Genomic DNA, 22749 nt, shown 5'->3' on the forward strand with positions numbered 1-22749 from the left:
CAACGATTACCGTTGTCAAGTTGAGAAGAATGAATTACATGCTTTACCTCACTTAATACAGCACAGGACAAAAGGACCTCGACGATCATGTCACTTGGCGAGCATATTTCCATTGGTTATTCACGAGTCGCAGGAAGAAGACGTCCACAACGCCGGCGGCCTGCCTGAGAGAGGTATGAGCTGCAACTCGCTAATGGTGACTGATTTCAACCTCCTGTTCGAGCCTTATTTGCCTCGATCGAGGTATGTCCTTACGTTACGTTGTTCGTACTTACAATTTTTTTCTCATGGTGTGACGGCAGCCGAATCAGTAATCCGGAACGGCATCATTCCTGGGGCGATTTGTGTATGCGAAGCGATTTGAAGACGCAAGTGCTCCACCTTATGTATAAAGTTTCCAACAGTGTCTAAGGTTGCTTTGCACAAGCTTTCCCACCTTCTGACCCAATCCCCATTGTGGGAGCACCATGGATGTAGAAAAAAATTTGCCTTACGCCTCCATTGAGCACTCTACTCAGCTCCAAGCCCAGCAACGGCAGCCTTCGCCTTCATCACTAGGATTTGCAGACAGCGGAGGCCGTCCACAGACTCAGTCATCGGCGACTGAGAAGCCCCTACTTGGCAGCGACAGTTCACGGGGACATTCACCGGGTCGTGATCGCAATGATCCATACACGGATTTTGAGCCCGTCCCTCAGGCTCCCCCAGCTACGAGAAGCCGGGACGGTCATCTGATGCGTGGAATGTCGCGGCGCACAGGCCAGGCTCCTGTCAGTGCTTCTGGCCTTGGCTGGATATTGCCCGTCGAGGAGAAACCTCACGTTTGTGTTGCTCCCCCTGTTTACTTTGCATTGATCCTTAGCCTGACCCTACAGCGACGAACCATTGGAGAGCGACTCGATCCAAGTATTCTCAACGCGGAGAGAGAGAGGGCACAATATGCCACAAAAGGTTAGTCAAATTATCAAATATCAGCCTCTTCTACTCGGTATGCGAGCATGATGCTGAGGTTCCTTGTTCCTGGAAATGTTCTGATTGCGTTCCTTTTAAAGCAAAAATAACAGGCTACGCGTTGAACATCGCGATAGGTTTACAGGTTTTACTTGGGGCACTTACTACGGGTCTTGCGGCGGCATTAACTGGTAAGCAGGTCAGCTTGAGAGTACATGCATACGATTTTACGATAAACTAACTCTCGTGCAATTTCAGGTTTCTATCGCTACCACTCTTCTTGGTGTGTATCCATGTCCCCTGCATTTGAAGATTTCCTGAAGACCACGTCCCAGGTGGCATGTCGACATTAGTTGCTTCCTACCTCGCTCGGACAAGGGGATCAAATGAACCAGAATTATCCATCACTCGCGTAAAGGACCTAGATCAATTTTTAAGGGACTGCCGGTCCTTCAAAATGGACCACGGACATGAATATGGAACAGCTGAAAACGGGCTGAATGATCATCTCGAGCATCTCAGAAAAAGGTTCGAAGAACTTCTTGGAAATGCTGATGGGTAGGTCATCTCAAGCCTGCTCTGCTATGCTATGTTGAAACTTGACGACTTATTTTAGGCAGCGGAAGCTTTCCCCGTCCTTCTAGTAATTCGTCTACAAGCCGATATGTAGACCTCTGAAATAGTATCTAACGTCACTTTGCCGTCCCGAAACATTCACTACAGATGGCGATTCTTGCTGGCATCCAAAGCCTTCCTTCATACTTATCCACCATATCGGAGAGGTGGCTAACTCCCCGAAAATGTAAGCAATGGTCCGAACAGCTTCTACAGCGCGTCACACCACCGCCCTGCAGAATGCGTCATTGAAAATGCTAACATCACCCTGAGAGATAGCAGGTGGTCAGAAAAGCAATATTTCTATCAAGGCGAGTCGAGTGCCCACCTTGCGATGATTATAACTAAGATATAGAACAGAAATGCGACCTGGACAGTGACGCGTTCACAAAAACCTCAATCCTAAGGCTACCATGGGACCATTATGGTACACAGGGATAGGGTGCGTATTAGATCCTTCTTGCATTTGCTTGGACACGAGGAATGTGAGCTTCGCCGTCACTGCTAGCTTTAAGGTTGTGGCCGTTATGTTGACACACCAGGACGGCTGTCTGGCATCCCTCTACTGGTCATGTGTATAGGTTAATTCACGTTGGGAGGTAGTAGTCATTCCCTGACGAAATCATCGGACAAGCTGCAATGATGATAGGCAACCTGTTGTGAAGGCCAAATAGGTCGTCCAGCGCAGTCATATCCATGCTGTGTCTCCCAAGGTCGAGAATGTGCTGAGGTTTAGCGACTTGAGTGTGAAACCTCATCAACTGCTCGTGTTCATCAGAAAACCAGGGGGCACCTGTACAATACTGTACAAGATTGTACAGCGTTGCACAGATTAGTGACTTATACCGTACCGTTGAAGATACTAACCCTACTCTTATGGTTACAGTGGCCAGCCACCCTCCCCCGCTAATACTGCTGGCGGTGGTGATGGAAGAGCAACGAGAGGTATTGCGGAAAGTTTTTGTGTTGGGGAGTACTCCCATTCTATGTCGCAGGGATCTTTGAGTGTTCCATCCGCGGTGACCGCACACTGGTCATCCATAGTGCAAATTCAGGATGCTTAACTCTAGTATTCACCACTCAGCGCTCAGCATTAACTATCCCCAGGTGTATCAGCCACAAGCGGTCCTGATCAGTGATATATTACAACTGTACAGTACCTACCACCGAATGTCTTTCTACTTTTTTAACAAGATCTACAGCGCTTCGGTCACGGTTCGAACGAGTCCGCATACGGTTCAAATTCTATTATTCCCCGAACCTCGACCCTAACCACCTCTGGACCCTCCCGAACCTAACTGTTACTAGACCCAACCGTGGTGAGCTAACCTCTGAGGTTCGAGGCTCATGACTGGTTCTGTGGGTTCAGAACCGGACGGTGGCAACTTTAATTGTGGGAGTCGGGAATGTTATAATTTGGATTTGCATAGCATCCATGCATGGGTATGTACCAACAACTTGAATCTTTCGCAGTGTGGCTAGCTTATAATTATAGATATTTAGCAGGAGCAGAATTACATACTTCTATAGTTCTCACGACTACAACAATGAATTCACTGATCGGGGCCTGAGCAACTCCGGTGCCTGCTTCAAGTTGCATCCCACCCTGTGCCAACACTCGGTCCAACATAACCTAGATTGTGGCAGAAACTCTCGAGCCAGATTAAGCTGGAATGCCTGAGGTGTGACATATGGTATCAAAGGTGCCAACTTGGATGCAATAAGGACGCGGACAATGTCTCAAAAGAAGGGACTGGTAAGTTAGCATGTTTACGTATCGTCAACAACCTAGGCCCGAGCTAGGCCCAGGCCAGGCCAAAGCCCTCTGAAGTCATGGCTTTCAGGCCAAGCCAAGCACGGCACATCACTATCACCGACTCAGCGAAAGCTGGTGACAGGGCTCAGGCTGCCAGCCTGTGTGACAGGTTGTCGCGCGTAACAGTTGCCGTTGAGAAGGACGAAGTAAGTACCTGATGCTTTACCTCACTTACAGGAGAGGAAGATCTCCACTCGGACGAGTCGTAGGAAGACGTCGTCGACAATGCCTGCCTCAGAACGAAAATCGAGGTATGAGTTAGCAAATGCTCGTTGTTGTAACCGATTTCAAGCGTTTCAAACTGTTCGAGCATGGTCACTTGTCTCGATCGAGGTATGTCCTTACGTTACGCTGTTCGTACCTACAATGCTTTCTCATGGTGTGGCAGCAGCAGAACGGATCATTCCCGGGGCGATCTGTGTATGCGAAGCGACATGTAAGATGCGGGAATACTTACTTTATGTATAAATTTTCCAATGGGACTCAAGGTTGCCTCGCACAAGCTTTTCCACCTCCTGACCAAATCCACATTGTGGGAGCACCATGGATCCCGAACAAACCTTGCCATATACCCCCGGGCCCATTGAGCACTCCACTCAGATTCAAGTCCAGCAACGGCAGCCTTCTCCATCGTCACTGGGATTTACAGACAACGGAGGTCGTCCACAGACCCAGTCATCGGGGACTGAGAAGCCCCTACTTGGCAATGACAGTTCACAGGGACAGTCACCGGCTCGTGATCACAATGATCTATATGCGGATTTTGAGCCCGTTCCTCGGGCTCCTCGAGCTACGAGAAGCCGGGACGGTCATATGTTGCGTGGACTGTCGCGGCACACAGTTGTGTCAGGCCATGCTCCTGCCAACGCTTCTGACCTTGGCTGGATAGTGCCCGTCGAGGAGGAACCTCGTATGAAGATGAACTCTCATATCGAGGAGAAGAAAAAGAAAAAGAAAATCTCCTCCTGATGACGAGGAGCCTCAACCTTGGGTTTGTGTTGCTCCCCCTTTTCACTTGGCATGATCCTTAGTCTGACCCCACAACGACAGAACATAAAAAGGCGACTTGAACCAACTATTGAAGGACGCGGAGTGGGAGAGGACAAAAGGTTAGTCAAATCGTCAAATATTAGCCTCTTCTGCTCGGTATGCGAGCATGATGCTGAGGTTCTTCGTTTCTGGGAATGTTCTGATGGCGTTCCTTTTGAAGCAAAATGGACAGGCTACCTGTTGAACATTGCGACAGGTTTACAAATTTTGCTCGGGGCGCTTACCACGGGTCTTGCGGCGTCATTATCTGGTAGGCAGGTCAGTTTGAGAGTGCATGCATATGATTTTACGATAGACTGACTCTCATGCAATTCCAGGTTTCGATCGCTATCACCATTCTTGGTGCGTATCCATGTCCCCTACATTCAAAGCTTTCCTGAAAATTACGCCCCAGGTGTCATGTCGACCATAACGGCTTCTCTCCTCACTCGGGCAAGGGGATTAAACGAACCAGAATTATCCAACACTCGCGTAACGAACCTAGAACATTTTTTAAGAGACTGCGATGCGTTCCAAACGGACTGTGGAGAAGAATATGGAACAACTGAAAATGGGCTGAATGATCGGCTCGAGCGTCTCAGAAAAGAGTTCGAAAAAATTCTTCGAGATACCGATGGGTATGTCATCTCACGCTCGCTCTACTATGCTATGTGGAAACTTGACGACCTATTCTAGGCAGCAGAACCCCCCCACGCCTATTCAAGTTAGGGCGGGTGACCAAAGGTCCGCAAAACTTCCTGGAAATGCTGATGGGTAGGTCATCTCACACTCGCTCTACTACGTTGTATTGAAACTTGACGACCTATTCTAGGCAGCAGAACCTTTCCCTGCCTATTAAGGCGGGTGACGAAATATTCGAAAAATTTGTTGGAAATGCTGATGGGTAGGTCATTTCACACTCGCTCTACTATGCTATGTCGAAACTTGACGACCTATTTTAGGCAGCAGAAGTTTTCCCTGCCTATTAAGGCGGCTAGGTGACCAGACTACAATGTTATGATATGCGCAACCGTCCTTCTAGTAATTCGTCTACAAGCCGACGTGTATACCCCTCTAATTTAATAGTATCTAACGTCATTCTTGCTGGCTTACGAAGCCTTTACGCTTATCCACTGTATCGGAGAGGTAGCTAATTCCCCGAAAATGTAAGTAATGGTCCCAACAGCCTCTGCAGTGCGTCACAGCGCCACCCTGCAGAACTCATCATTGAAAATGCTGAAATCACCCTGAGAGATGGCAGGTGTCTAATCAGACAGAAAGATCAATATTTCTGTCAAGGCGAGTCGAGCACTCACCTTGCGATGATTATAAGTAAGACAGAACAAAAACGCCCCTGCTAATCAGTAGACGCGACCGTTAATTATGGCACAGGGGTCAGGTGTGCGTTAGATCCTTCTTGCTTCTGTTTGTACATGAGGAATGTGAGCTTCGCTGTCACTACTAGCTTCAAGGTTGTGGCCCTTATGTCGACACACACTGACGACCGTCTGGCATCCCTCCCACCGGTCATGTGTATATAAGCTCGATTCACATTAGGAGGTGACAGTCCCGCACTACGGGAAGCGGACAAGCTGCAACCATGGTAGGCAGCATGTTCTGAAGGCCAAATAGGCCGCTCAGCGCGGTCACATACATGCCGCATCTGTGGCTATCGCGATGAGACTCCAAGACTGAGAAGTTGGTGAGTGCGAAACATCAGTCAGCCGCTTATGTTGCACATCCTTTGAATAGATAGTTACCCAGATTCCGGGGTCCTTGCCATTGCGATGATGGAAATGTTGGTGGTAAGGAGAATATCGCCCTAGGTGCAGCTGGTTGTATTAGTGCTGCCGCGGTCCGGTTCCGAACCGTGGTTCGAACCTGACCAATGGTCAGGTTCGTCCATGGTTCGGTCCACGGTTTCCCATTTTGGACGGACCGAACCGAAATGAGGTTCACGGTCCGTGGTTCCTGGGACGGTTCGAACATGGGTTCGGACCTTCCCGAACCGTTCCGAACCCCGAACCTGAAGCTTCCTCGACTGTGACATATCGGCGAGGCTGGTCACTCATCTTCCCCACTCATGGGCACGACTTCTGGGATCCTCGACATCTTTAAGTTTCGATTCTGTCTGGAGACCCGCATCTTGTGCTCCCGGTTGTCCAATCAAGTTCAAGGTACCAATTAACCATCAATTAAGCTCAATAAACTGACTGATATATTACTCTGATATATTTTGTAGGATCCTCCAATGCACATGGCGGAGACTGGCTGGTAGTTCTGTCCACACATAAAAGGAGCAATCTCTACCAGGTGAGTGATATTTTCCTCTCATAATGTCTGGATCTGATGCTTGTGCCCTCAATGCTGACGGTTCTCTTAAGGATGCCAAGGATATTGTATTTTACAATGATCCTGATCTAATATAGTTTAAGTTCTTGATCCGAACTATAAGCTCGCGTATATTGAAGGTCGGTGGCATGCTCAAGATGTCGCAGCTGGCAGGGCTCACTTGGAGGCTGTGGTAAGTACTCGTCTACACTGTTTGTTCCCCCTTTGATCTCATTTTACAGTTCGATAAATATTATACACCGCCGAGTCAGGAAGCTACTGAAGATCAATCTGCTCCGCCAACGAAACCTGCACGCAAGCAGTATGGTGATGATTGGATGTGTGAGGCTATCAGGACATGTCAATCAAGGGACCATCTCACTCACAATCCTCGGCAAGAGCTCACCGCTTACTTGTCTTCGGCGCTGGAGTACACTGATAACATTGTTGTCTGGTGGGGGGTAAGTCCATTTTTTGACTCATTTGTTCACTACTTAACCGTTTCTTAGCTTCACTCGCTGCAATACCCTACACTTGCACGCATCGCACGCGACTACTTACCCATTCAAGGCAGCGCTGTTCCCTCTGAACAAGCATTCTCAAGCGGAGGAATCACTTCGACTGTGCGACGCAATGCACTTGCAACCTCCACATTCAGCGCATTCAATACAACTGTTGAAGGGAGCATACAGGAATGGGCACCTTTCTGCTGCAGTAGAGGCTGAGGGACATGCAGCTTCGTTGGATATGTAGCTACCAGTACAAGTATTTCGACTTTGTTTTTTTTTTGCTGGCTATAAGAAACATTGGGTCCGGTTCGCGTTCGAACCGAGAAAAAAACCGAACCTGACCGCTGCGAACCGTCCGCAAAGGTTCGGTCCAAGGTTCGTCGATAAAGGTAGAACCGGACCAAGGTCCGGTTCTCGGTTCTTGTCCAACTGCCTCTGAACCTGACCGAACCGGACCGCGGCAGCACTAGGTTGTATACCTGATCACGGACACAATACATGTGTTTCTGCAACGATTCCGAGTCTAGAGAATGTCATCGCGCAGTGAAGGGAAAGACTCGGACCTCGGACCAAGCAGCCAAACATCAAGGTAGCAAGAGACTCTCAAACACAAAATCAAGGCGGCCCTGCAGGGAACCAAGGAGGAACTCCAGTACCGATTCTGTAGTTAATCGTTTGAGACTTAAGCTACAACTTGCAGTAGAAGTCCCAAGCTTTACGTGGACGCATCGACCGGTATTGCTAGACTGCAACTCAGCTTGTATACTTGGCGAGACGGGGCGTCAGGAACTTGGGCGGCGGCCTGCCTCTGCGCAGCGCTCCGTCGACTTTGACATAGCCTATGATAGGTTTCCTATGTCTTGGAAGTAAAAGGTAGCACAAATATTGGATGAATGAACAACATATTGCCAGAGGGTCATGGAATTCACAAAAGCGCAGCGTTCACTGATCCATCGTGTCCCTTTACATTTCTTCAATTCGTCACTTCCGGATAACTGGATTCAACGCTCTGGTCATAGACAGTTGTCGACATGTATGGTATGCAGAACGAAGGGGCTCGAACAGTCGGCAACAAGTAAGGGTAGACATACGGTATCGGATGGGAGGATCGTGAAGTACTAAAAGAAAAGAAAAGGGCGAAACCGTCCATGAATGCAAATCGTCCGTTATCGAGTACAAAACCAAAACGAGTCCCTGAAAGCGGTGTATGTGTACAGTAATTTTGAAGGTCCGTGATAATAACCTAAGCCAACGATATGCATGCCACCTTCCGCTGACATGAAGTTGAAGGCTGGTCATTTACTCGGTCGTAACTGACTTGGCTCTGCAGGACGAAGTGAGCGTTGAACGCCAAGTTACTACCACTCAAAAACTCACAAGTTGCGTGGGAAGTCGACGTCAAACCCGTTCTTGATGGCCAAGTGGTAGCTCAACAACTGCAAGGGAATGATGTTCAAGAGACCTTGCAAGCAGTCTACAGTGGGAGGAACGCGGATGGTTTTCACCCCAGCCTTGATTCCGGTATCACCCTCGTTGCAGACAACAATGGGATGAGCCTTGCGAGCGGTTATCTGTTCGAATGCGGACTGGACCTTCGGATATAGTGAATCCTGGGTCATGATGATGATGACCGGCATGTTCTCGTCGATCAACGCCAAGGGACCGTGCTTAAGCTCTCCTGCAAGAATACCCTCCGAATGCATATAGCTAATCTCTTTGATCTTGAGAGCGCCCTCAAGGCAAGTGGCATGCCTGAAAGAGATCGTCGATCAATCATACGGTTTGGATCGTGAACGAGAGCTACTGACTGATATCCACGACCCATCAGCAACAAGCTGCGTGAGTTTGCAAGGAGGCTATTGGCAAGCTCTCGCAAGCTCTTGTCATTTTCGAGAACACTCTTGATTTGCGCAGGGCAGAGCACGAAGGCCATCGATGATCTGGTTGCGGCGTTCAGTGAAGGAGATCCGATCCTCTGATAGCTGCAGCGCCATCAACATCAGTGCGATGTACTGGGAGGTATATGCCTACAAGACGCTCGTATCAGATGGTTAACAGATTGGAAAAGGTTTCCATACCTTGGTAGACGCAACGCCAACCTCAGGGCCAGCATTGATGTGAATACCACAGTGTGTTTCACGCGAGATCGTTGAACCGACAGTATTGACAACCCCCACACAAAGGGCGCCACGCTCCAAGCAGTATCGCAATGCCAGGATGGTGTCAGCAGTCTCTCCACTCTGGCTGACAAAGACACAGATGTCGTCGCGGAAGATGGGAGTCTTCCTGTCCAGGAAGTCGGATGCGAGTTCCACACTAACGGGGATTTCGGTCAGCTCCTCGAAGATCGCACGAGTTGCCAACGCAGAGTGATAGCTCGTTCCGCAAGCGCAGAATACAATACGGCGACCGCGGCGCATGATGTGCAGATAGGCACGCAGCCCACCGAGTGTGATCTTATAGTCATCGAAATTCACGCGTCCACGCATCGTGTTGACGACGGATTCAGGCTGTTCGTAAATCTCTTTCTGCATGAAGTGATCAAACTTGCCCTTCATGATCTCGGCAATTTCAATCTCGAGTGTCTCGATGTTGCGAATGGCAGGTGTCTCGGCCGTGGTAGACTCATCCCGGCGCAGACGGTGAATGTGCAGTTGACCCTCAGCGATGTGAGCAATGTCATCATCTTCCAAGTAGAGCACACGCTTGGTGTGCTCCACAATGGCGGAAGCATCAGAGGCGATAAAGAATTCGATGGGTTGGGGCATGCCATCCTCGGACATGAAGTTGCGGGACCGACGACGAGACATCTTGGGTAACGATGGAGGCGCCAATCGAGAAGTAGGGGAAGTGGGAACAGCAACTAGAAGAGCATTTAGCGAAGGCTAGATCGAGGGGCGAGGTAACTTACGGCTTTCCACGGCTTTGGTGTCAGCATCCGCTCCAGAAAACTCGACATCCACGAAGTCGACTTTGAGTTTCTTGTCAGTCTTAACACCAATCAGGAGAGGTGAACCGCGACGGGCAGTCACGATCTCATTCGGGAAGTGGATGGACTTGAAGACCAAGGCGAAAGAACCCTCAAGCTCTTTCAGGACGGTCTTCACAAGAGCTGTGAAGGTCATGCGTTTGTCAGGCCGAGAGTCGTATACATATTTCGTTAGTTTGGCGACCGCCTCCGTATCAGTTTCAGATTCGAATTTGAAGCCACGCTTCTGCAGGACTTGCCGAAGAGCTGTAGCGTTGGTCACGATACCGTTGTGTACAACAATGAACTCGTTGTTCACATCAGAGCGAAGGGGATGGCAATTGAGAACGGAGGGGGGACCATGTGTTGCCCAACGAGTATGAGCAATGGAGACCTGGGATATCATCGACTTGGTCGTGTCGATGCTGGACTCCGCAATACGTTGCCGCAAGCCGGCAACCTTGCCAACCTCCTTGAAAAAAACAATTTCGCCTGACTTGTCGCCATCGATACCAAGACCAGCAGAATCATAGCCACGGTACTCTTGACGAGCTAGACCTGTGCAAAGAATCTCCAGGATTTCCTTGCGGTCCTGTAATAGGTGAAGTTAGCTAATGTAATATCAGGGAACACGCGACGACATCAAGAAGCAAGGTGTAGGTAAAGTTACTAAATATGGACATCCAATTATAACAGTGATGAGATGAGATTTCGGTCGCAAGGCTCGACATTACGCGCGGAGTTGTAGATGCAAGAGAATGAACGCGCAGCCACGATGGCGACCCAGAAATAGCTTGTATCGGAACACAACTTACCTTTTCTTTCAAGAAGTTGCAGTAGCCAAAGATGCCGCACATGTTGATTCAAGAGTAAACAGGTATCTATATGCGCGCAATAACGCGATGATCAGCTCGTCAACACCACAGATAGCTAGCTCAAACAAACCTAATGTATACAAGGGCTGGTGTGGAAAGGCGTTGTCAAGGTCGGTGAACAAGAACAAACCTTGAGGACGCGGTTTAAGTACTCTAATTCTGGGTTGAGGGTGCGACAAACAATACCAAATAAATCGGTTGTGGCGGACACAGCAAACACAATTAATGCCCATCGGTTCAAAAGAGCGCGCGATGGAGGCTGCGCAAAATGTACGTCCAAGTCTTCCGGGTTGAATACTCAAGCGACTTTGATCGAGGCACACACTGCAATCTTCATAACCGCCATCAACACTTATTTGTCGGTTCCGTGTGTATAACGTCTTATTCAAACCCATCACCATCCTCCCATCGCTTCTGAACTTCTGGTGCGTTCTCAACCAGACGCATAGCATTATAGGTTAGGTATTCCTTACAATTGACATCTTGTAATTAGGATCAAGTTTCCTGCGTGATTCATTGCCAGAGAACACCCCTGCCAAAAATAGAACATTCAAATTCAAATTCCCTACAACGGCGAGGTTGTTACAAGGGTATCATCTCACAGGTTACATCATTTTTGCTGCGCAGCAGATAAGAATATGTCCCTTCTTCCAGGCTAAACATATATCAAGTTCTATATTGCCACGCCAGTGCAACAACCCGAGTCCGTTCTGCAGGTGAGTATAGCGTGTCTGCTGGATATCGACTTATCAAGACTTGGATGCACCTACTAAGGCTCTAGGGTACTGTCCAATCTTATCAAAGAGGTGTCCTTGGAGCTTGTACCGCACAGCAATATTTGACGAATCGCCAAGATTGTAATGTGACAACCGCCTTTCCATTTACTAAACCCTGTAACTGACTGGTAAAGGGTTCCCTGAGCAGAAATACTCAAATCAAACGTCATGAACACAATGCCAGTCGAGTTACCTGATCTCCCTCCTCAAATTACGTCTCGGTACATCACCTTGAGTGACCGTGATGGGCTGAACGTCCATATCCTGGAAGCGTTTCCAGATACAAGCAATCAATCGAGCACACCCTGCCACTTGATCCTCCTTCTCCACGGCTTTCCAGAACTTGCTTACTCATGGCGCAAAGTCTTGGTGCCTATCGCCAACGCTCATCAAGGTTATCATGTTGTTCGCCCCTGACTTGCGTGGTTTTGGGCGAACAACGCTGACAAGATCCGGAAGCGCCAGCCAAGTGCAATACGAAGATGCGCTTTCCTCGTATCATATGCTCAATATCGTAGATGACGTTTGTTCCCTGGTACGAGCGCTCGGATATCCATCCGTTGCGATGCTCGTAGGGCATGACTTTGGGTCTCCTCTTGCGGGACACTTGCGCTTGTCCGCGCATCCGGAACTATTTGCATCAGTCGTGTTCATGAGCGCACCCTTTGGGGGCGTTGGTCCACCCTTGTCTCAAGCGAGTAGCGAAGGTGGAGATGATAAAGCGAAGGAACGGGTTTCTTTGGGTTCTGACATTGCCACTGCGCTTGCTGCGCTCCAACCTCCGCGCAAGCACTATACGGCATACTTTTCTACTCTTTCCGCCAATGCGGACATGCTTGGTCAAGGGGGAAAGGCTCTGTACGATTTTCTCGGCGGCTATATCTACATGAAGAGTGGCAATTGGGATGGAAATGATCCACACCCCCTACCCTCTGCATTTTCACCTTCGCCCAGCATCAGTGAGCTAGCAATGGACCTTGCTACTCTCCCAGAGTATTACGTCATGCCGCTGCACGAAAGCATGCCAGACGTCGTTGCTCGTCATGTTCGCATGGACGCCCGAATCAAATGGCCCACAGCTGACGAAGTCTCTGGGGGAGTATACGCTGCTGAATTCGGCCGCACTGGCTTTCAGGGTGGGCTTAATTATTATCGTAGCGCACTCTCGCCTCCGCCCCCTGAGCGGATAGCTCAACTACGTGCTCTAGCTGGGCGACGAGTGGAGGTGCCTGCGGCATTTATATCAGGAGCCAAGGATTGGGGAGTATATCAAACTCCAGGGGCTGTGAAAAAGATGCGAGAGGTGGTGTGTAGCGGCGCGGGAGGCATGCAGGACGAGGATTTCGTTTTGATCGAGGGCGCAGGCCATTGGGTGCAACAGGAAGCGCCAGAGATGGTGGTACGGGAGCTTGTGAGGTTTTTAGGAAAGGTAAAAGCTTTGTAAACGTCGCCGATGCAAATAATCCTAGGTTTGGGGCAACGAATGGGTGATGATCGCGATCGTGCTCTCCTTTCTTTTTTGACGCATTAAAAAGCCTGTCAGCGGGGGGTAAAAGTGGCTGTCAATGGAAGTGCTACGAGGAATGTGAGTTCAAGCTTTCATTCAAGTCTGGGGCGGTGTTCTGGATGTTCATGTCAGACATGGAGTCACGACTCACGGCCGAGCAGTCCGTAGCCACAGCACTCACAGAGACTCACAGCCACTCCACAGCCACAGCCAAACCCGAAAACCAACAATCTGGGCTTAAGCGACTTTTTTCACCGCTGTGGCGGCCATTCGGGTCTTCAGAAACCTTCAGTTGGGATCATCAGTGAATTAATGAGTCCTTGTTATTGTGGCTTTGACAATTATAGAATGATATAATTTTACTCCTGCCAAATATGGACATTTATATTTGAATAATTTTGCGTCATAGATACATAGGGCTTTGTAGTTAAGGCCATGTACGTTCTTAAGGATGGAGATAGAGGGGAAGGGATGGGAGATGAAATACTGTTGTTAGTAGGTTTCTAATGAGTAGAAAGTGACTGTATTTTGTGTGCACACTGTTTGTGTGATTGTGGGACGTGAGATGAGATCAGTATGATGAGTGAAGTGTCAAATTAGTGATTTACCACGAAAGCAAAGCTTTCATGGTGGTGGGGAGGGTCTGGCTCTGCCAGGCTGCGCTTGTGTGCATGGTCTGGGAGAAGCAGTCTGAGTCCGGGTTATTGGGGGTTGAGAAAAAGGTTTTTTGAGAGAACTGGACGCAGAGGGGACAGACCCTCAGAGCCTGTTGTGATTGAGTCTCGAGGTGTGGGATGGAGGGGACCGCAGAGAAGAAGAAGAGAAAACGAGACCAAACCATTCCTGGAGCATGGCTTGAATACGAGTCGAGTGTCTCTTTGAGACACCCAACCCAGACACAACATGAGACATGAGAGAAGGCATTGTAAAGATGCAATGTGCATATGATTGAATTGGTACAAGTCTAAGAGGGTACAGAGCGAAGACGACGAATATTCATGCATGTTGGATTGTAAGCACGTGAGAGCAATGGGAGCAGACGAAGCAGTAGCTGATAAATAGAGGAAGGATGGACTCAATCTGACACCAGTAGTCAAGGAATGCTCTCGATTTCCAATGGCCCTGCGTTGCTACAACATCAGGGTGAACACCTTCTAATAGAAGTTCCATGGCTCCAGCCGATACGGTGTGGTGTTCAAACTTTCTGTAGCCTTGCAGAGGCACTTTTCACTATGCATCTCTTATTGACACTTTCCTTAGATTAGGTTCGCACTTTTGCTGCTTACATAATCATCTTCCCTTTACCTAGGACTCTACAGTCATTACCTAGTTCCCTTGTTTCCAGTTCTTTGGTTGCTCCCCATTCACTTGGGTTATTTAGTAGCATCCCCTAGTTGTAGCTTTCCTAGTTGTAGCTCCCTCAGCTCACCAGATAGCTCCTGGAACATAGTTTTCTTACCTTGACTTGGAGTACCTTCTCCACTCTCTTTTCTTGAGCCTGAGCCTAGTCAGAGATCCTTTAGGGTCGAACGTTCTTGCTAGCAAGAGTAGCAGCTAGGAGAGCAGGAGACTCATATATATTGGTTTGGTGCTTTACCTACAGCCCAGCCATTTCTTGTCACCACAACGGAAAGCATGCCCAGGCATGACTGGATGACCTGCAGCTGACCAGATGGTGTTGATACGGTCCATGAACCAGGGTTTTGTCATAGGTGACCAAGCACCATCTGCTGTTTTGAAAGAGAATAATGGGGCATGAGAAGGTATGTTCATATTGACATCAAGATGTAAGAGAAGAGCGACGAGGGGGACATGTGGGGTGATCTTGAGCAGTGACACTGATGTCTGCACTGTTGGTGCCTGTAGTTTTTGTCCAAGGAATGTGGAAGGATAATCGACGTACATTGTGGAAATGATGCGTGGTAATAGGGAGAATGGAGTGAGAGATGTGCTTGATTGCATCAAATGTGTTTGGGCTGGGAATCAAGAGTTCACCGAGACTTAATGTAATGTTAGAGTGTGGTTGTAAGTGGAAGAGGACAAAGGTCCTACCGGTGTGGGTGTCACAACCTGGCTAGGCACTAGGAAATATAGTGCTCAACCAGTATAAGTGAGTCCAAGCTCTGCCTAGCTGCTATACTTGCAGAATGCAAGAATGTTCGACCCTAAAGGGGAAGCAAGGAAAGCAGGGGATGATCCAAGACATGCTGAATGTGCCTCTAAGGTAGCGCCTAAGCGTGGGAAAGCGCCAGAGCACGCAAAGCACTGGAGAAGCGGCTCTCAATGCAAGACAAAGTCTATTAGAAGTGGGATAATGATTGTGCTCTAAAGTGCGGCTCTATACTGGTGCTCAGTGGTAGTAGATGGGTTGTAGAAGGTAGTAGAAGAGTCTCTGTGTAATGCCTCCTCGGCTCAACACAAAGTGAACCACAGTGAGCTAAAGTGCTATGTAATAGCTACTTGGCCATGAGAAATGGTGCCATACAGTGTAGGTAATAATGTAAGGTACATGAAATAGTAAAAATAGCGAACTAATACATACCTGTGGGCTGGATGGACAGTGGATGGATGCTCCTGGATGATGGTGACACGGGGCGCTTAAGTGCGAGAAAGCGCGCAAGGTGCGCATGCGGAAATGCTGCGGCTGGTGCGGGAAAGTAGCGCGCGCCTTGCGGCTAGCGCGGGAAAGCGGGGCGCTCTATAGGGAATGACTAGGGATGATGTTGTGCAGTGATGGGATGAGACTGGTAATGGCTTGGTGACACGAAGCTGTGATATAGGCCATATGTGGCTGTAGGGGCACGAGCCTCTACACCGGCAGCAAGACCAGAAGGCCACACACGCGATAGTGAAGACTGTGACATCAAAGGAGTTTGACAGGTCAAGTCCTTGACCCAGCTGGATGAGTGCGTCTAGTGTGACAGGAGGACATTGTGCTTGTTTTGAATTGGGGGGTACCAGACATGTGAGACCACATTTCATATGGTGCAAGAGTGGAGAGTCAATGCCATGGCATTGGGTGCCATCGCTGATGTGCCAAAAATGTAGACCTGCGAGCCAATTGCTCATGGTACTGTCTGAGATAGAACCAGCAGATGCTGCAATGAAAGTGGAGAGTAAGGTAGCCGAGGCTGGCATGTGTTGCATTTCGGGAATGTGGAGTTTGTCGCAATACTGAGTGAAACTGGAGAAGCCCTGCACCGTAATTGCTGTGGGTGTTCTCGTTGAGTGACTGGGTAAGTATGAAGAACATTTTGAGGATATCAGACTCTGGAAAGAGTTGTTCTAACTCATGTTGATGGTCAAAACTGTGTGGAGTTGTCCAAAGAACTGTAGAGACTCGCATTTCTGCAGGCTGATATGGGCTCATATTACAAATTCTGACAACTGGCCTTCACTGCACGACTCGCACTATCATCACCTCTAGTCATTCCCTATAGAGCGCTGTCATGCATGGTATGGAACTCATACCATGACATTGATAGACAGGAAGTAGCTACAGAGAGTACCACTAAGGTGTACCTCATTGTATTATTATGATTGGTTCCATTTTGACAGATTTACTTGGATTTATATTTCCAGTATGATAGTTTTCACCTTTCCCCTTTTTTTTATGTGGTTTATTCAGCCACCAGTGAGCCACCAGATATGTTTGTAAGCATGTCATGTGATAGGCAATATTCTGCTTTGTAAGGATCCTGCATGATTTGTCATGTGGCTTCCATTTGTTTCCATTTGTTTCTATTTGTTTCAGGCTCATTCAGCCACAGAATCCTTCAGTGAGCCACCAGATATGTTTGTAAGCATGTCATGTGATAGGCAATAATCTGATTTGTAAGGATTTGTCATGCTTCGTCATGCTTCGTATGCTTCGTCATGCTTCGTCATGCTTCGTCATGCTTCGTCATGATTTATCATGCTTTGTAATATTATGAACTTTATTTGTAAACTACTTTGTAAGCAGCTGATTCAGCACTGCCAAATGGCATGGTTAGTAAGCCAGTGACTTACTAATGCTGTGATGAGTCATGCTTAGTAAAATGGCCTCCCAAAAAGGTATAAAAGGAGTCCATTCTACACTGAGTAATAATAACTTCCCACTTTTCACTCTTCTCTCAAACCATGAGAGTCGTAAGACTTAAAGTGCAGGCCAAGAGTGCCTTGAAGTAAGATAAACATCGTATCAGAGATTAGTTGTATACTACCTTACAGGGTGTCGCTTATATAACAATCTATTTATAAACTACTTGTTGTGTGCTACCTTTCAGGGGCTGAGTGTACAACACCAGAACAGCTTTCGTACTAGGCTTTACGTATTTAAGACAGACTTCATTTACTTGTTGTGTACTACCTTACAGGGGTTGAGTATACAACACCAGAACAGCTTTCTAACTAGGCTTCACGTATTTTAAGACAGACTCTCTCTTTTTCAGGAAGGGAGACACGAGAACACGACAAAGTTGAGACAGACTTTCATAGGTTGAGACATGACCTATGAGATTGAAACAGATCTTACTATCAGAACATTAGGGAATCTATGAGTAATTCCACCAGGGAACAACAAGAAGAGGACACATCAGTAAACCCTCCCAAGAACTTACACATTATCTACCACGAAAACTAGAAAAGTCGTAGACCGTGTACTTAAGGACTGGCAAGAAGTCTTATCCTGTATAGTTGTGTTGTCACTATACATGCTGAAGATGAGGAATCGTGAGTGGGTCTATACTGAAAAATATAAGATAAGTCGCCTGCAGTAGTCCTCGAACGCGAGTAGAAGTCGGCCCAAGAGGATCTTTACTGAGTCTTTTCCTCGAGTAAATGCGAGGGGATGCGCTGAACGAGTCAGCAAGGGAATCTGCGCAAAGCGCGGGTGCGAGACGCCTTGTAAACGCGAAACGCGCGTTAACGCGACGAAAGGCGAAAGTGTGATGTAGGCGGAACAAGCGCGCTATAGGGGGCAGTGAAGAGGCGGAAGTAGCGCGAAGGTCTCTCAAGATTTTCTCAAGAGAGCTTGTTGCAAAAGAATAGAGAGTCGCGCAGTGGTTGTGTTGCAATGAATAGAAATTGATTCACAGTATACACTGATGCAGGATGATGGGATGTAGTGAGTAAGTAAGTCAGTGAAAAATCTATCAGAGTCCCCATGTCTAAGGTAAATGTTCCCAGGCGCTGAGCCGAAGCGGAAGCGAAGTGAAAAAGAGTTGTTGTGTTGTAGAATAAGGAAATATGTGTAAACAGACGAGGTATATAGCGCGCGTTAGTGGAGACGAAGTGGAAATACGGCCTTTGTGAGGCTACTCGCAATGGAGTCTCTACAATGCGTTGTACATAAGACCCTTAAGTAGCAAGACACCGGGTTGAATACTCAAGCAATTTGATTGAGGCACACACTGCAATCTTCATAACTGCCATCAACACTTATTTGTCGATTCCGTGTGTATAATGTCTTATTCAAACCTCATCACCATCCTCTCATCACTTCTGAACTTCTGGTGTGTTCTCAACCAGATGCATAGCACTATAGGTTAGGTATTCCTTGCAATTGACATCTTGTAATTAGGATCAAGTTTCCTGCGTGATTCATTTCCAGAGAACACCCATGCCAAAAAAAGAACATTCAAATTCAAATTCCCTACAATGGTGAGATTGTTACAAGGGTATCATCTCACAGGTTACATCATTTTTGCTCACCTGTAGTTCCCACGAACCTGATCTAATTAGACGTGACAGCGAGGTGTGTTGACAGGTCTAAATCAACATGTTTTTGGTTGTTACCAGCCAAACAAATAAATACTGGATACCAAGGGGCCTTACACTACTGGTAGTGTAGAGTGATGTGAGTGCTGGTCACCTGTGTGTCATCATTAATAACACTGATTAGTAAAGGTGATGTGATGGGATCCTCCTTACTAAGTAGTAGGGATTATCTATGCTGCAGCACTTCAGCACGTCCTGCAGCACTCAGCAGTCCCCTTAGTAGAATAAAATATCTTTGGTAAATAGTGTCTTAAAACATATGTTATATAATCCGCCTATTTCTGAGTGGCCGAATTACCGAGAATAACTGGTGGCCGGTATCTGCCGATTTACACCCTGCCACCTCTCAATCATTTCCCACATCATCTCCACCGCCTTGCTCATCACCCTACACGACGAGCTCTATCAATGCACTCAGAACTTGCCCTTTTTCTCGTTTCTTTCGCCCATTGACGTTGATATGTCGACTTCTTCGTGGGTGAAGATGTCGGTCCTCAATTTGTCTCACTCCCTTCAAACAACTACGGCTTTGTTGATTCAAATACGGCGCGGATGGCTGGAGGACGAGGCAAGCAGACAATATAACAAGAAGAGGAACAGAGGTGGTCAACATAAACTCAAGGTGAATAGTGTTGTGCATTGCTGTCTTTGCCAGGCTTATGATACATTGTGTGCCCATCAATAGAGTTTTACTTGAGCCAGTACACAAATAGTGGTATCGCATTGTGACGATCGAAGATACCACAGCGGTGAGTCTAGTTACATATTCTAGTCCGAATCTGACGAGCTACTGTCAGAGTCATCATTCTCTTCCTCTGTGTCTATGTCTATGGTAGCATGGCTCGTTTTTGCTCCCTTCTGCTTCCTCATCACATACACTGGTTCACCCCTGGCGTGGCACTCTCGGTTGAGCTGCATCTGAGCTTTCTGGTCATTATCAGACAGAATGACTCAATGGCATGTCCCCTTGTCTAAGGCTTCCCATAACTTTTCAACCTCGTTCCTACCACCTACTTTACTTGGATTGCGCTGTGACAATCATACCAGTGCTAGGCATGTATGAGTGTCATAGGCATATTTTGCCCTGTCTAGAGGAAAAGAGTAAGGTGCTAGTCACCAGCGCTATTCAGCTCCCAAGCTATCCGCTTTGGAACCACTTTTCTCCCATAGCGCGCTACCCGGTCCGACGCCTAGGTATTCCATCCTCCCATGTCCTGCCTTCGTAGGCCTTCACTTTCTTCGTGATCTCACAGTGTTGAGACAGAAAGTGGGAAAACTCCTGACTTCAAATTCCTACGTTCCCACACGGTTTGGGAAAAGAATGAAAGGGGAAAAACTTAATATATTATGTGAGAATGGAGTCCTTATATACATTTTAGAAACCATCCTTACTAAGCAATGAGTCATCACTGGATTGGTAAGATTATGCTTACAAACCAAGCCTTTTGGTGTGCTGAATCAGCTGCTTACTAAAGTACATGAGTAAAATATTACAAAGCACTGTAAAATATTGCAAAGCACTGTAAAATATTACAAAGCATGACGAATCATGACAAAACATGATGAGTCATGGAAAGTCCTTACAAATCAGAATATTACCAGTCACATGACATGCTTACAAACATATCTGAATGGCTCACTGATGTAATCAAGTGGCTGAATAAACATAAACAAATAATGGAAAGAGACAGAAACTAATGGAAACTACAAATACAACTAAATAAATAGAAACAAAGCTTACATAAGTGAGAAGTATATCCTTTGTACACTCCTCTACTCATCTCCTTTTATACTGCTATTCGTATATGTCATGGTATGAACTCCATACCATGCATGACATCGCTACTATTCTCGCCTACGCTTTCCTGAACTTTTACGCAGTATGATAAAATGACCCGTCACACATACAGTACAGTACTTCCCTTCCCCGGACCTTTGCTGGTGTCGGAATCACTTTAGTCGCTATATCCTAGTCTTGGTGCAATCGATTCCGCTCTTGCCAATCTCTCTGATCATGTGTCGCTTGACTTGTTTTAAGTGCGCGTCACTAAAGTTCCCTCTTAAGTTTGACTTTCGCAACGTCGGGATCACTGTCGGTAGTCGAGCTATAATCTAGTCGCTATCAGGCATTTCACTTGCACTGTCTTACCTTACTCCTCGCTTTCGCTTCCTTTGATTTCTTCTCGCTGTTGCTAGTCAGACGTCACATAGTGCTATCACATAAAACAACTTGGATAGCGCTTCGCACTTATACGCACGTTTCTCTGTCAGAACTCCCTTGTCGCTAGTCACTGATCGCTACAGTGCTACTCATCAGTTGTTTTGGGTCTTAGGTCGCTATAGGTTATTAGTCCTTCGCGCTATCACTACCCTTGCATATTAGAAGGGAGTTGCTTCAATAGCAGTCCTCTTGGGTTGAATACTACACTCGCGCCTATTTGGATAAGTAGCGCTAGTTTCTAACCAGCCTAGTCGCAATTTCTCTTTCACAACTGGAGCCCACCACGAGGGGGCCATTTGAAGATGGAAGGCACACCGCCTAGACCTACCAAGACCTGAAAACCTCGCGACCTTAGTGACATTTCACAAGAAGATTTTTTTCTACTCAGTAATAGATTCCACCAATGAAGAAGTCGAGCACGCTGCATTCAACTCGCGATCCCGCTCATCTTCCAAGGCTACTGTTATCCGCCATCTTACCCCCGACTTTTAAAGAAGAGGAAGAACCCCTTGGACAATTAACTTCACATTACCTTCCGCTCCCTCGAGTTCCATTCGTTACTGTAGACACTCCCTCCACCGCATCATCACTCACCCCCTCTACTCCGTCTCGCGATGAGTCACCTGAAAGGCAGAACCTTTTCATACCCGCCTCCTTCATACCTAGCTCTATCCTGTCTCCACGAAAGCGACCAAGCACTCTCCTGCCATCCATACCCGACCCCGTTATTCATACCGCATCTTCCTCGACAGCACCATTTACTACCGCCCTTCCTCCAGTCGTACAACCTGCTCTTTGTACTCAACCCACTCAACCTGTCCAACCCGCTGTGAAAAACACAACCTGACTAGGCACTTGTTAAGGTACTCAGCCAGTATATGTCTAATGCTCTGCCTATGCTGCTATACTTGCAACAAAGATGCAAGAACATTTGACCCGAGGGAAAAGCTACTAAGAACAACTCAAGATCAAAAGACCCGAAAGAGCGCTAAAGCGCGGGAATAGCGCATCGCAAGATAGAGCGCTAATGCGCGGGAAAGAGCGGAAGTCAAGAAAGTGGACACTGAGTCAAAGGAAGGTAATGGATAGCGAGACACATATTGCAGTAACATATCTCCGTATTATATGAGTGGACGGACGTGCATAATATCCCGTATGATACGGGCCAGCGGACCATGGGCCGAGGGTAGATATATCCTCGACTGTGACGGATGGGCCGGGAGTGTTATTATTCCCGATGGAGACGGGTGGGCCCAGGTGGGGAATATGTAAAGTAGATGGGTGGGCCGATGGACATGAATTTTCAATAGACGGATCGGCCGAGGTAGTTGGATATTATGTAGATGGGTGTACCAAGGTAGATATGTATCAAATAGCCGGGTATATCAAGG

At 47.5% G+C, this 22749-nt stretch overlaps 6 protein-coding genes across 6 annotated transcripts; 4 read left to right on the forward strand and 2 right to left on the reverse strand.

Moving 5' to 3' along the window:
• Positions 1-231: 231 nt before the first annotated feature.
• Positions 232-1717, forward strand: DFJ58DRAFT_47788 (uncharacterized protein). The gene is made up of 8 exons (XM_041380579.1): positions 232-243; positions 303-368; positions 428-821; positions 876-951; positions 1053-1150; positions 1210-1234; positions 1287-1509; positions 1568-1717. The coding sequence occupies exons 3-8, from the start codon at positions 468-470 to the stop codon at positions 1593-1595; spliced, it is 804 nt and encodes a 267-aa protein (XP_041240210.1). The 5' UTR covers positions 232-243; positions 303-368; positions 428-467; the 3' UTR covers positions 1596-1717.
• Positions 1718-3925: 2208 nt separating this feature from the next.
• On the forward strand, positions 3926-5413 carry DFJ58DRAFT_731779 (uncharacterized protein; the record flags this gene model as incomplete). The annotated part of the gene is made up of 7 exons (XM_041386088.1): positions 3926-4292; positions 4629-4690; positions 4750-4774; positions 4827-5049; positions 5108-5185; positions 5244-5315; positions 5374-5413. 7 exons carry the CDS (start codon positions 3926-3928, stop codon positions 5411-5413), a joined length of 867 nt encoding a protein of 288 aa, XP_041240211.1.
• Positions 5414-8109: 2696 nt separating this feature from the next.
• DFJ58DRAFT_805122 (uncharacterized protein) lies at positions 8110-11285 on the reverse strand. The gene is made up of 8 exons (XM_041391081.1): positions 11165-11285; positions 11035-11100; positions 10163-10811; positions 9330-10114; positions 9176-9278; positions 9060-9120; positions 8629-9003; positions 8110-8575 (listed from the first exon to the last, which is right to left on the reverse strand). The coding sequence occupies exons 2-8, from the start codon at positions 11074-11076 to the stop codon at positions 8551-8553; spliced, it is 2040 nt and encodes a 679-aa protein (XP_041240212.1). The 5' UTR covers positions 11077-11100; positions 11165-11285; the 3' UTR covers positions 8110-8550.
• Positions 11286-11754: 469 nt separating this feature from the next.
• Positions 11755-13477, forward strand: DFJ58DRAFT_805130 (alpha beta-hydrolase). Its single transcript, XM_041391082.1, has 4 exons — positions 11755-11810; positions 11869-11918; positions 11967-12239; positions 12265-13477. The coding sequence occupies exons 3-4, from the start codon at positions 12039-12041 to the stop codon at positions 13312-13314; spliced, it is 1251 nt and encodes a 416-aa protein (XP_041240213.1). The 5' UTR covers positions 11755-11810; positions 11869-11918; positions 11967-12038; the 3' UTR covers positions 13315-13477.
• A 659-nt stretch (positions 13478-14136) lies between these two features.
• DFJ58DRAFT_717854 (uncharacterized protein) lies at positions 14137-16723 on the reverse strand (the record flags this gene model as incomplete). The annotated part of the gene is made up of 6 exons (XM_041384409.1): positions 14137-14253; positions 14419-14549; positions 15000-15201; positions 15281-15377; positions 16193-16561; positions 16611-16723. The coding sequence occupies 6 exons, from the start codon at positions 16721-16723 to the stop codon at positions 14137-14139; spliced, it is 1029 nt and encodes a 342-aa protein (XP_041240214.1).
• Positions 16724-21761: 5038 nt separating this feature from the next.
• Positions 21762-22205, forward strand: DFJ58DRAFT_731784 (uncharacterized protein; the record flags this gene model as incomplete). Its single annotated transcript, XM_041386089.1, has 1 exon — positions 21762-22205. One exon carries the CDS (start codon positions 21762-21764, stop codon positions 22203-22205), a length of 444 nt encoding a protein of 147 aa, XP_041240215.1.
• Positions 22206-22749: the final 544 nt, after the last annotated feature.

This window comes from Suillus subalutaceus (genome assembly GCF_016647625.1).
Source record: "Suillus subalutaceus strain FC151 chromosome Unknown DFJ58scaffold_111, whole genome shotgun sequence".
Lineage (NCBI taxonomy): Eukaryota > Fungi > Basidiomycota > Agaricomycetes > Boletales > Suillaceae > Suillus > Suillus subalutaceus.

Excerpts from the sequence above, each read along its gene's own strand:
- DFJ58DRAFT_47788 (XM_041380579.1), top strand. The coding sequence starts at position 468 with ATGGATGTAGAAAAAAATTTGCCTTACGCCTCCATTGAGCACTCTACT. Across the intron at positions 952-1,052 it reads GGCACAATATGCCACAAAAG|CAAAAATAACAGGCTACGCG; the intron begins GTTAGTCAAATT and ends TTCCTTTTAAAG. Across the intron at positions 1,151-1,209 it reads CGGCATTAACTGGTAAGCAG|GTTTCTATCGCTACCACTCT; the intron begins GTCAGCTTGAGA and ends GTGCAATTTCAG.
- DFJ58DRAFT_805122 (XM_041391081.1), bottom strand. The coding sequence starts at position 11,076 with ATGTGCGGCATCTTTGGCTACTGCAACTTCTTGAAAGAAAAG. Across the intron at positions 9,121-9,175 it reads CCAGATCATCGATGGCCTTC|AGCTTGCCAATAGCCTCCTT; the intron begins GTGCTCTGCCCT and ends AGAGCTTGCGAG. Across the intron at positions 8,576-8,628 it reads GTCGACTTCCCACGCAACTT|AGCCAAGTCAGTTACGACCG; the intron begins GTGAGTTTTTGA and ends TTCGTCCTGCAG.
- DFJ58DRAFT_805130 (XM_041391082.1), top strand. The coding sequence starts at position 12,039 with ATGAACACAATGCCAGTCGAGTTACCTGATCTCCCTCCTCAAATTACG. Across the intron at positions 12,240-12,264 it reads ACTCATGGCGCAAAGTCTTG|GTTATCATGTTGTTCGCCCC; the intron begins GTGCCTATCGCC and ends ACGCTCATCAAG.